Source organism: Eurosta solidaginis, chromosome 1 (assembly GCF_040869045.1).
Source record: "Eurosta solidaginis isolate ZX-2024a chromosome 1, ASM4086904v1, whole genome shotgun sequence".
NCBI classification, from domain to species: domain Eukaryota; kingdom Metazoa; phylum Arthropoda; class Insecta; order Diptera; family Tephritidae; genus Eurosta; species Eurosta solidaginis.
The window spans coordinates 305191067-305203424 of NC_090319.1; the positions used below are offsets into that span (position 1 = coordinate 305191067).

The following is a 12358-nucleotide window of genomic DNA, read 5'->3' on the forward strand; positions in this document are numbered from 1 at the left end:
CAAAGAGTAGCAGTAATATGCAGTAAAGAAAAGCGAGATATATGCGATTAAATTATTCCGACATTTCATCTTTACCACAATCTGTTAATAAAAAAAAAAAGTAACGCCTGACGGGCCTGTGATCTTACTCTATTAATTCTCATATCTGAGCAACAGATTCCAACAAAGCCGATTTCAAGATCGATTACTTACTTTATGAATAGTTAAATATCATATATACACATATACATCGATCAAACTCATATTTTAAATAAAATAAGACTATTTCAAACAAAGTAATTCGTGATACAATTATTAATCTTCTTTTATTTTAAAGCTACAGTTAATTTATTAAAATTCATGTACATATGTATATTTATATGCAAATACATAATAACTTTTGACAGATTAAAGATTTAGCATTAGAACAGAAGCGCCATAAGCATAATATTTTTCACTGACTTGACAAGATAGAGAAACCACATTGCATGCATTTTGGGGTGTTTTATTCCAACTTCACAATTGGAAAAGGATCATTAATATTATATTATATTGATGAAAACATGTCACAATTCATAATAGACATGATAACTAAGTAACGTTATTTATTATTATTTTTTTTTTTCATTTAGGTGCATTTTTTGCTATTTTCGCTTTTAATGTTTTAAACTAAGATTTATGTATATGAAGATTTTCAAGCTCATTCTTGTGCTAGTAAAATAGAGTTGTTAACATTATTTTCTAATTGAACATGTTCTACAGTATTAATTGATGATTTATCTCCCCCATTCGTAGCATTATCCTCTGTAATGGATGAGCTCATTAGCCCGCCACTATTTTCACCACTAGAACTATCTGCTGCTGCATTCGATGATGATAATGGGGGTGAAGAACTCTTGCGTGTTGGATTATTAGCACCTGTAGGTAGGAGGGCTGGACGCTGTACAAACATATTATCAATTATATGATCAATATTTTCTGCGCTACCAATAGTTGCACCCGTTGTATACATGCCACCTCCACCGCTACCACGTTGTGTTGCTGTATTGTTGTTGTTAGCAGCAGAAGTTTTTGAATTATCTTTATTATCTGCTGCGGAATTGGCAGGATTACGTTGTTGCTGTTTATTCTTCTCGGATGGTGGCAATATGGGTATTGCGTTGGTAGGACGTCGTTGCGGTAATGCTGCGGGACGCGTAGTGGCTTGTACCGGTGGTACAAAATATGTAGTACCACCCACAGTATTATAATTCTGAAAATTAGTGAAACTTGTATTGGTGTTGGTAGTAGCAGGCACTGCTGTAGTTGCAGCACCTGAATTTGGGCCAACTGTTGTCGGACCAAATGACGATGTGGGTGCACCAGAAACTTGCGGTTGTGGTGTTGGTTTGGTCCCCGTTGATGATGGACCACTAGTAGCATAACCAAGAGTAGCAGCTGCGGCCGATACCACCGCCGACGAAGATGGTAGGTAGTTCGATGTTGTGGTTTGTTGTCCATATTGTCCTGAGGTTTGCGCTTGAATATTACCCGTAGCTGAGGTTGTATATAGTGCATCTGACGGAGAAGCAACAAAATATGTTGCCGACGGGTTCGCTGTACTACTTGAATTGGCGGCAACAGTGCTGCCGTAAGCTGCAGATTGTGTTGATGCTGCTGCCACAGGCGCATAACCAGTGGCAGATTTTTGTGATTGGTTTGGATTTTGGTTTGTTGGCTGTAGTACTTGTTGCATTGCTTGAAGGTTTTCTTGATGGTAAAGTTGCATCAAATTAGCTTGTAGCAAATGTTGATCTTGTATAAGCATTGATGCCGGTGGTGGTTGTTGTTGTTGAAGATGCATTTGCTGCATTTGTTCAGTTATATGTTGCGCTTCATGTTGTGAACGACGTAAGCTTGAATAACGCTTTGGTGGCCCACGTTGTTCTTGTGGAGTGATTTGTTGTGGAAGTGTTTGTTGACCGCCGTTGTTGCCTTGTTGTTGAGTATTTACCAACAGATTATTGCTAGGCAATTGTTGCTGTTGATTTACAATTTGGCTTTGTGTAGCCAAAGCATGCATTTGTACGCTTCCAACGTGACTGGGATCATTACGATTTTGCGCTTGCTGCAAGCGTTGTGATAAATTGGATATATTTGGTGAATTTTTCGTTTGCGCTTGCTGACGCATCACGGATAGATGAGAATGTGATGTAGTCTGTGATTTTTGCATATGTTGTTGCTGATGATGGTATGAATGTTGACTATTATTATGACCTCCTCCACCACTAGTAGGTATATGACTATCCATAATTGGACCATATGCTCTATCTAACTGAGGGTGATGCTGTCGAGAATATGTTGGCGTCTTATTATCATTTGCAGCTCCTCTACGTTGATTTGGATAGTCTAACATTCCTAAGTTGTGTAGCTGTGTATTAGATTGATGGTGCTGTTGGTGGTGTTGGTTTTGATGGCGATTGTTGTGGCGTTGATTATAATGCATATCGTTATTACGTACATTTTGAGAGTCTTTTTGATTATATGACGAGCCACCTTGGCGCGTATTCCGTTGCTTTTGTGTGAATTCCATAGGTGCTTGTCTTCCATTAAAAACTGATTGATGGTTATAATTCTTTCCCTTGTTATTGTTTGTGTTTAATTGATTACCAGTTTTCATATCACGTCGTTCTTCTTGATACTGCTGATTCTGATGCTGTTGCTGTGAAGGACGTGGTAAGTTGTTTGATCTTTCAGCATTCAATCTACGTTCAGCACGATTTTCTTTTTCTTCTCGTGTTACTTGAGTTTTTCGTGATTTATGTGCACTGCGCTCATTCAATACAGGAAAATCTGAAGGGCGTGGGGGTTTACGCTCTTTATTGCTTGCTTTTAGATAAGCACTTTCATCTTCCCAGTTGCGTGAATACTTACTAGGGCCACGACCATATCGGCGACGACGCCGCGCACGAGGGGGTGCATCTTCTGTTCGTATATCATAGCCATAAGCAGATACTAGTTCGGAACGTGACTTTGGGGCCTGTTCCGAAGGATCAAAACGATCGTGACTCCATCGTTCTACAGCTGAGGCTGGTTGCCATTTTTTCATAGTTTTTGATGCGTGTGAAATCGTTGGTGATTGTGGTGGTTTTACACCACTTATACTTTTTTCTTGACGGGGTTCGCTACCAACCGCATCTAAATTTATGGGTCTATCTGCTTCAACTTCAGCTGTCCGATCATCGTGTTCATAGAAGGTACCACGCTTTGGTATATATTGAGGATTACTACGATCCTCGTCTACTTTCTTCTGTGCTTCTATTTCAGCTTTATCTAAAGTCAAACTACATTTCGTTCCGTCATCGTCACCGTCGTCAATGTCGTCCTCATCGTCGACATCATAATCAGTCATGCTTTCTCCATCAGATATACTCTCATCATCTAAGTCGTCATCATCCTCCTCGTCGTCATCAATATCATCGTCATATTCTTCTACGCCACCTTCCAAGTCTGATGCCGTATCGTATTCTGAATCATGTGGATGTGAATTGCTAGAACGCTCTTGAGTTGGTGATGTTCCATATTCCAATGCACTATTGCTGGCTGCTTCACCAATATCTAAAAATTGTGCTTCTGCTGCAGGAACTGCATCAGAAGTTGCATTGGTCGCTGTAGCTGAAGTTTTCTCAACTTCAGCCATTGAAATTTTCACCACTGTATGTACGCCGAGCAGAAAAAATTCTATAGAATAGCTAATTAAAAATTACATATTTTATAAATGTTTAAGATATTTATTCACCTTTGTGGTTTATCTTTTTTAAACGTTATCACACCCCTTTCTAATTGGCAATCCTTAATATTTTTCTTGAAAAGAGGTTGTTCCCACTCACAACGCAATCACAGAAAATAGAAAGTTCGCACAATCGTGTTAAAACCCGAATAGATAAAAGAATATGACAGGATTGCTTTTTTGTGTACGTTCTGACTTATACTACCATTTAAAACTGAGGAGAAATATTTCCATTTTGTACTCTTGCTGTTATCTGTAAACTGTAAATCGAAATCGAAAATAATATTAAAAAATACCAAAAGCTGTCGGAATGTATGGGGCACACTCAAAAAATTGATACGCGAAAAATAATAGTGGTTAGTGGTGATTCATTTTTAAATGTGTTTCCGCATGAGGAAAGCGCTCTTCTGTTGATTTGTTATTTTCTGAATTTAAATTGAACATTCTGAACTCGAGTTCTTATAAAACTATTTATTTTAAACAAATAAGAAATACGTATGCTTTTAGCTGGAGTCATTGGTGCCGTATGTCGTATCGCTGTATCCGTATCCCTAACGTAATCAGCTGTTTATCGTTACGACGGTAAACCAAAACCCAATTGGTTGGCTACGATACGGTTATGACTTTAGCAGCACCAATAATCGATTGCATTGTTTCTCATAAGATTGGTCGAATCAGCTGTTATAAGGTTACCGATACGGTTACCGATAAAGCACCAATGTCTCCAGCTTTTATCACGTACAAAATTAAAAACGTAATGAAACGTAGTAAATAAAAAGCAAAAAGCATTGTTTCATTTTTGGCGGAATATAACAATGGTCATTTATTATAGTTTAACAGTCAAACCTGATATCTACAGTAAACTATCATTTATGACACTTTTTGATAATTAGAGTGTCAGCACTGATCCAGGAAAATGAATGAGAGTGAGCAGTACGGCTATATACTTAATCAGTAGGCCATGTTGGTGTATAAGAAGGAGACAAAAACTCACACGTACACAGTTGTTTACATCACATTTGCGCAAGTCCCCTTCAGTTCGTGATAGAAAGTTTGTATGAGACGCTGATCGTTAGGTTGACATTGCTGACGATCAGATGATAGTCATATGATAGTCAGTATTCTTGTAGGGTAGTTTTCAGGCGCTCAGATGTATTTCATAGACGTCTGGCAACGAATAAAAATAATAGGGAATATTCCTATGTTATATGTTGTTGCAAAGGAAAAGTCAAAAGAAAGTTGAAAATTGAAATGTCTGAAAATTTATTGTGCTTGCAAAAATAAATAAAGAAGTAACAATTTTAAAGTAATTTAAAATGTTTTTATTTGAATGATGCATGCACATCAGTCTCTATTGTATAGTTAACAATAGCCGGTAAAACAACGCAACTAAATATCCATTTCTGCAAATTTGACGGAGATAAGTGGAGGTGGTGGGACTGCAGTGAAATCCTTAATTTTAGTGTTTTTTTTTTTTTTTTTTTAAGGCGTTAACAATTGGGGTATTGTAAAAATATGTTATGAAAAATGTGATTTAACACTTTACAAATAATTAAATAGCAGTATTTATTAAATAATAATAGTCGGCATAGCATATTAGGTTGAAAAATGTATATAGATTTGCCTAAGTCGATATGCTACAAAAAGAAGAAGTCTTCAAATGATCAATGGCCAGACTTGCAACTACAACAGAATACGAAATCGAAGGTAAAGTGTTCTCAAAGCAGGATAAGCACTATAACGAAAACAATAGAAACATTGAACGTTATAAGAGATCGGAGCATTTTCATACCCGCAAAAACGGCTAAGCCTTTGAGATTACCATTGATTAGGTCGTTTTCCAATTGCAATATTTTGTTTGCGACGATCACATCCTTGTCACCTGCGCATAATTTTACCATATTTAATGCGAAATACCGGCGAAAATGTTTATGGTTAATTATAATACTAATCTTTTATGCTTGCATGACTAAAATTCATCGAGTTGATGCTTATAATTGTACGCTACAAGGCAATCATTGCCAAAATGAAGGCCAATGTCAGAAGGATGGACAATGTTTATGTGCTGATGGTTGGCAGGGGTCTGAGTGTCAGTTCTGTGGTGGAAAAGTGAGGTAAGTGTAATAAACATATATGGAAAATAATATAAAATTTATGCCTGTAAACTATTTGCTACATATTCAGAATAGAATATTTCTTTATATTTTTAAAGACATGCGTAGCAGACAATTTAATGCATTATGCATGAGTGTTGCATCTATGTAGGTATATTCTATCATAAGGATACAAGACCAAGACGTAATTCAGCTATCCCCCAGCGGGTTAGGGGGTCAGAATATACCCCCGGTAGGTATGCCTGTCGCAAGAGGCAACTAAAATGCCAGATTCACGGGGCTGTGTAGCACAACCCTTCAGGTTGCCAGCGCAATATATAGCTTCTCCAAACCCAATTGTCAACCTCACCTATCCGCGGCGAATCCTGTTTCACTAACAGACGAGGATCTGGCGACCCCAAGTTCCTCATGGAACTTGGTGGTAGGGAGGGAGGGGATGGCCTGAAGGTTTAATGTTGCCACATAAATCGTTCCCGAGATGGTCGGGCTAGCACCTTAATCGTGCTGTGGTACCGGAGCGTACGGGATCTGTATCCGGCAAAGGACCATCACATCGATAACACTTCCCAAAGCCTGCGGGGAGCAACCTTATCGCTGCAGCAACAACAACCAAGACGTAATTATTCTTAATTAAAATTTTTTCTTTTTGTTTATTGATTAATTGTTTGAGCAATTTTTTTGGCTTCTTCCTTCCTTGTCTAAAATCATATTTTGCATACATATGACTATTTAACACAAATTTGTATGCACCTATGTAGGCTGTAATATTATTTGCACATACGTATGTACATGCGTGTACATAAAATAGGCACCCGTGCGTAGATTTGAATGTCGTATATTTACATACATATTTACCATATAGCTAGTAGGGCTTATCTATTCATAGGAATTTAAAATGCATTCGCAGTAATGGTTTAGAGATTCTATTTCTTTAAATTACATATGTGTGCACGTATACGTTCATATTCACAAGCCTGCGTACCTGCACCATTCCTATCAGCTCTCAATTAAATTCGAAAGCTGAAGATCACCTAACGGAAATAAACACTACGATTTTGCACTCTTGCCATTCGAACAATACCACAATACCTAAAACTCTTAGAAAAATATCAACAAAGAAGCTGCAGTTGAAATAAGTGAATCTGCCTTGTCTGCTCCCTACTCACACTGCATTGCACCAAAAATGAAATAACAGTGCATTGTCGCCCTTTAAAGAGTACTTTTTCTGTTGATTCAGTCATGTCAGGCCAGTTTTAGTTTGTTGTGTTAGTAGCGCCCAACATTGCTGAGAGATAGTGCTGTTTGTCTAGCTAAACATAAGGACGTTTGACACTACCTATGGAAACGCGAGTCACTTTAGTTCAACTTCGATCTGGGTACTGTAACAGGTTAGACTGTTGTTGTTGTTGTTGTTGTAGCGATAAGGTTACCCCTCGAAGGCTTTAGGGAGTGTTATCGATATGATGGTCCTTTACCGGATACAGTTCCGGTACGCTCCGGTAACACAGCTCCATTAAGGAGCTAGCCCGACCATCTCTGGACGATTTATATGGCCACATTAAACCTTCAGGCCATCCCTCCCTTCCCACCCCAAGTTCCATGAGGAGCTTGGGATCGCCAGAGCCTCGTCTGTTTGTGAAACGGGAGTCGCCGCTCGAAAGTGAGGTTGACAATTGGGTTTGAAGAAGCTATATATTGCGCTGGCAACCTGAAAAGGTTGCGCTACACACCCCCTTGAATCTGGTATTTTAGTCGCCTCTTACGACAGGCATACCTACCGCGGGTATATTCTAACCCCCTAACCCGCTGGGAGTAACAGGTTAGACTCTTACCTATCCATAGCAATCCCGACAATAAAGTGTTTGTCCTGCTTGCACTGTGTCCCCACATGACACCAACCATCTATTCAATTATATTGTGGAACCAACGCCTTTAACACCCCTCTCATTATGGTCCCCCCTGTTGAAACAGCAAGTTTCCGTTGACTCCCGTTAGAGGACATTGATGACAATTTGTGATTGGTCGCACCTATTGGATGGGGCGAGGTACTGCTACAACAACAACATCAACGTTCTTTGGCAATCCGAACCATGATGGTGTATATTGTGACCTATAGATAAGAACTCAAAAGATGATAATCTTGTGAACTAGAAAGTACAAAAATTAAAACGCACGTATGTAGTTCCGACTATTTTTCTGTAAGCGAATAATTCAGATTCATATTAAAGCTGATGGACCCCTGCAGTGTTTGGCAAACACTCTGAGTGTATTCATGACATGAAAAGCTTCTCAGAGAAAACTCATCCGCCATGCAGTAGCCGGTTCGGGTTCACTTATAAGACATATAGGTCTCATCCCGCAAGGAGCCGATGAAAACTGGGTGAGAATCTAGGCTTAGATCTATCCGTTGGTGAACTACACCAATTATTTATATTGTTTTATGTTGAAAAAGTTATTTCTACGTATACAGCATATATGATAAATTTTAAATCAATTAATAGCTCCACTGGGAACGGAAAACTCGAATAAAAAAACCCACTTTATTCTCGAAAATAAGTAAGTGTGCGATTCGATATCTGTAAATGTCAATCTTTCAAGAAAATATCAATTTGCTAAAATCGAATAAACTACGTAAGAGCCATCCACTGACAACAACAACAAAAACTCACGCCCCATAGATGGGAAAGTATCTGCCTTTCCAGAGCGACGCATTCGCAGGCTATATACCTGTGATTCATCCTCCAGCTCCAAAAGCGGCAGAATTGTGTACCGGATAGACTTAACTTAGGTGATATCGTAACGACAGTGCCCCGTATAGTACCCAGAGAGTGTAGAGTGCAAGCCCCATTTAATATACTATTTCTTTGAACTCATATTAAAAGGGGGAGATACTGCGTTTTAAAGCCAAGACATTTTTTTTTATACAGATACTTAACACAAATTCACTTATTATTGTTTTATATTTAGACTATACCATCCATCTGGTACAATTCATGATGGACAGGGAAATTACTCGGTAAGTGTTAAATGTAGTTGGCTCATCGATGCACGTAATTCGCATTTGAATTCGCTGCGAACACCTACAATTCGTATCAATTTGCGTGAATTTGCCACAGAATGCGGATGGGATCATTTATATATTTACGATGGTGATAGTGTGGATTCACCGCTTTTAGCTGTTTTCAGGTGAGATAACACACATGTGCATAAATGTATATATTTTCAAATCTATAACTTATTTTATTATAGTGGACTGATGTATAGAGACAAATTTGCTATAAGAAGAGTACCTCAAGTCATCGCGCGTTCTGGTACAGCGCTATTACATTTCTTTAGCGATGATGCCTACAATATGTCTGGTTTCAATTTGTCTTACAAAATGGACGGTTGTCCTACGACAACAGAAGGTAGTTGCCGAATTAATACGGGATTGTTTATTTATGTCTATAATTATCTATTTTAAATACTATTAGATCTGGATTGTTCTGGTCACGGTAGATGTAGTGACGGTGATTGCATTTGTGATAATTTATATAAAGGAGAGGCTTGCGATATAGCTGTATGCCCTAATGATTGCTCAGAGGAAAAGGATCAGGGCTTATGCAAAGAAGACGAAGAAAGGTACACAAACACATACACATTTATGTCTATTAGACTGATTCAAAGTTTTAGCGCTCAGTCGCAAAAGTTTGATATTGATCAGCTAAAATAAAAATATTAAGGATATCCACGTACAATCATTTACCTATAGTTCAAATTTGCGATAATCGAGTCGAAAGGGGCAAACAACGCTTCACTTGTTGAATAGTTTCATAAAACTACGGAAAAAATCTTAGATTTAATCGTCTGTGTTGTTATTGTTATTTTATTTGCTCGTTGCAGTAGGAGCTGAATCAATCTGGCTCTACTGGTTACTCTGTGCACGAGGCTTTTTGTGTTGCTTTCTTTTTGTAAAGAAACAACTGTTCCCTGTACCCTCATGTTTAAATTAAAATAATATTCGATTGCTGCAATAGTCTGAATCATGTACCCGACTCTTGGAGAACTGCTTGTGTCGTGTTCCTACCAAAGGCGGGGAGGGCCAGGCATATGTATTATAATACGCTTATTAAAAATATTAGAAACATAAATGGAATGGACTTTATTGTTGTATACGCTGACAACATCTTTGTTGTATCTTAAGGGTCAGCAGAACAAATAAGTGAAGTAAACACCAAAGTACAACGGTGAGCAGAAGCAACTGGTGCAGTAGTACCAATAATAAGGCAGAAGCTATGCAAGTATGCAAAAAACACAAATGTGATATATCCTCATTGAAAATAGGCAAGCAAGATGTTAGGTTGAAACCCCATATCTCAATCCTTGGCATCACCTTCTCTAGAAATGCACTATGGAATGAGCATATCAAAAAAAATTTGCGAAAAACTAGGCAAGGTTAACAACCTACAAAAGATATTCTGTACAAGGAAAAATTACCACACTTAGACATTGCCATATCAATCAGTCGAGCTATATGTGAAGGAATAATTCAACAGGGACTCCCGGTATATGGGTGGACATCCAAAAAGGATAAAAACATAATCAATACAGGTATGAATAGATGCTTTCGAACGGCTGCAGGGTTGCTCATGGCTACCCCAATATCCGCCCTCATACTAGAAGGGCGGTACCACGATATCGATTGGCAACTACAAAGGAGGTCAGCTGGTCTCGCAGCGAAAGCCTTGACACTACCAGATCACCCATCACACGAGTTTATGTGGGAGCTACAATCAACGAATAGAAGAAAAGTAGGCGGCAGAAACGCTAGCGCTCTAGAAAACATTATACGCTACCTTAACAATAATAAAACACTCATACCAGCACAACCACTAAGCATATCACCTAAAGTAAAATTCCATACGGATATGTCAATCTGCGAATTCAAAAAAGAAAACGCAAATGCTAACATCTTTAAAACCTTCTACGCAAAAATAAAAAATGAATTCAACCCAGAACTTATCTTGTTCACTAAAAGCTCTAGGCAGTGCGATACCTCACCCTATGCTTTGGGAGAACAAACTTCAGTTGAAACGGTTATGTTCCGACAGCCAAAGTGTAGTCAAATACATTGGCTCTACAACCGGAAATCCAAAGACATGGCGAGGATCAATTAATAAAAGTACTTTGGGTTCCAGGCCAGATAGGAATTAAAGGAAATGAACAAGCTGATTACATATCAAAAGCAGCGCTCCGGTTACCATTAACTGTGGAAGTACCTTGCTATAGCAGTATTATAAAAAACCACTGTTATAGTTGTCAATACATTGAAGAACAAGAAAAATGAAGTAATTCAAATATATTTCTTCGAACACACAACCCGGCCACAAAGAGGCCAAACTACAATATAAACTTTACTAGGGATGAATGTATAAAGATTGCAAGAATGAGAGTTGGAACCACGCTGTTCATCATATTCCATCATTACAATGATAATGATCCGATTCAATGTTCGACATGCTCCACTGCATTGACTCCCGAACACATGATGCAAATTTGTCCGTTGATGAAAGTATCAACCCCCATGGATGTTGCCCTAGACTGCAGTAAAACGGAAACGATAAACACTGTCAATAATGCCTTGCAAACCTACAACGTCTACCACACTACTTAACACAGCAGCGTAAAATAGCTACCCTTTAAATTAGGTCAATATATGTACATTTAGCTTACATACCAATATGTTTAATTGCAGGGAACCATATGGTCTCAGTAACCAGGTACCCTAACCAAAAACAGTTTATAAATTTATTTGTAAACTATGATAATAATACTAATAATAATAATAATAATGTATCACAAATACTACAAGCCTATTAGATTAACATTATCAAAGGAGAATTAAACAAGGGGTGCCACAGGGTGGTGTCCTATCCCCGCTTTTGTTTAATTTCTACATATCTAAGCTACCTTCACCACCGGAAGGAGTCACAATCGTTTCCTACGCCGATGACTGCACAATAATGGCCACAGGCCCAGGCCCAGAGATCGATGAGCTATGCAATAAAATAAACGGCTATCTCCCTGATCTCTCCAGTTTTTTCGCCTCGCGAAACCTGGCATTGTCACCGACTAAATCCTCCGCGACCTTATTTACAACATGGACGCCCCAAATGTCGACCATATTGAACATCCACGTCGATGGCACTACGCTACCAACTGTCCTACACCCCAAAATCTTGGGTGTGACGTTTGATCAGGATCTACATTTTGGTGCGCACGCAACCGCAATTGTTCCAAGAATTCAGAGCCGTAATAAAATCCTCAAATCCCTTGCTGGCAGTACCTGGGGAAAAGATAAAGAAACGCTCTTGACCACATACAAAGCAATTAGCCAGCCGATTACGTGCTACGCGTCACCCTTATGGTCGCCAAGCCTAAAAACCACCCACTGGAAGAAACTACAGGCCTGCCAAAATACTGCTCTTAGAATCGCCACGGGCTGTCTTCTTATGTC

At 38.7% G+C, this 12358-nt stretch overlaps 2 protein-coding genes across 3 annotated transcripts in view; one reads left to right on the forward strand and one right to left on the reverse strand.

Moving 5' to 3' along the window:
- Nucleotides 1-279: 279 nt before the first annotated feature.
- Nucleotides 280-3912, reverse strand: btz (barentsz). Of its 2 annotated transcripts, none has more exons than XM_067761350.1 (2): nucleotides 3758-3912; nucleotides 280-3699 (listed from the first exon to the last, which is right to left on the reverse strand). In XM_067761350.1, the coding sequence occupies exon 2, from the start codon at nucleotides 3656-3658 to the stop codon at nucleotides 680-682; it is 2979 nt and encodes a 992-aa protein (XP_067617451.1). In that variant the 5' UTR covers nucleotides 3659-3699; nucleotides 3758-3912; the 3' UTR covers nucleotides 280-679. The 2 variants fall into 2 exon arrangements, with proteins under 2 accessions (XP_067617451.1, XP_067617452.1); XM_067761351.1 differs by having other exon boundaries at nucleotides 280-3710; nucleotides 3758-3900.
- A 1060-nt stretch (nucleotides 3913-4972) lies between these two features.
- Nucleotides 4973-12358, forward strand: part of dsd (attractin-like protein dsd) — a 37839-nt gene continuing 30453 nt past the window's right edge. Inside the window, exons 1-5 of the mRNA XM_067761349.1 lie at nucleotides 4973-5123; nucleotides 5236-5862; nucleotides 8830-9048; nucleotides 9112-9269; nucleotides 9336-9483. Of these exons, the coding sequence (XP_067617450.1) occupies nucleotides 5357-5862; nucleotides 8830-9048; nucleotides 9112-9269; nucleotides 9336-9483 (1031 nt within the window). The 5' untranslated portion in view covers nucleotides 4973-5123; nucleotides 5236-5356. The remainder of the gene's footprint in view (nucleotides 5124-5235; nucleotides 5863-8829; nucleotides 9049-9111; nucleotides 9270-9335; nucleotides 9484-12358) is intronic.

What these genes read in the sequence shown, in the direction of transcription:
- btz (XM_067761350.1), bottom strand. Translation starts at nt 3,658, where the DNA reads ATGGCTGAAGTTGAGAAAACTTCAGCTACAGCGACCAATGCAACTTCT.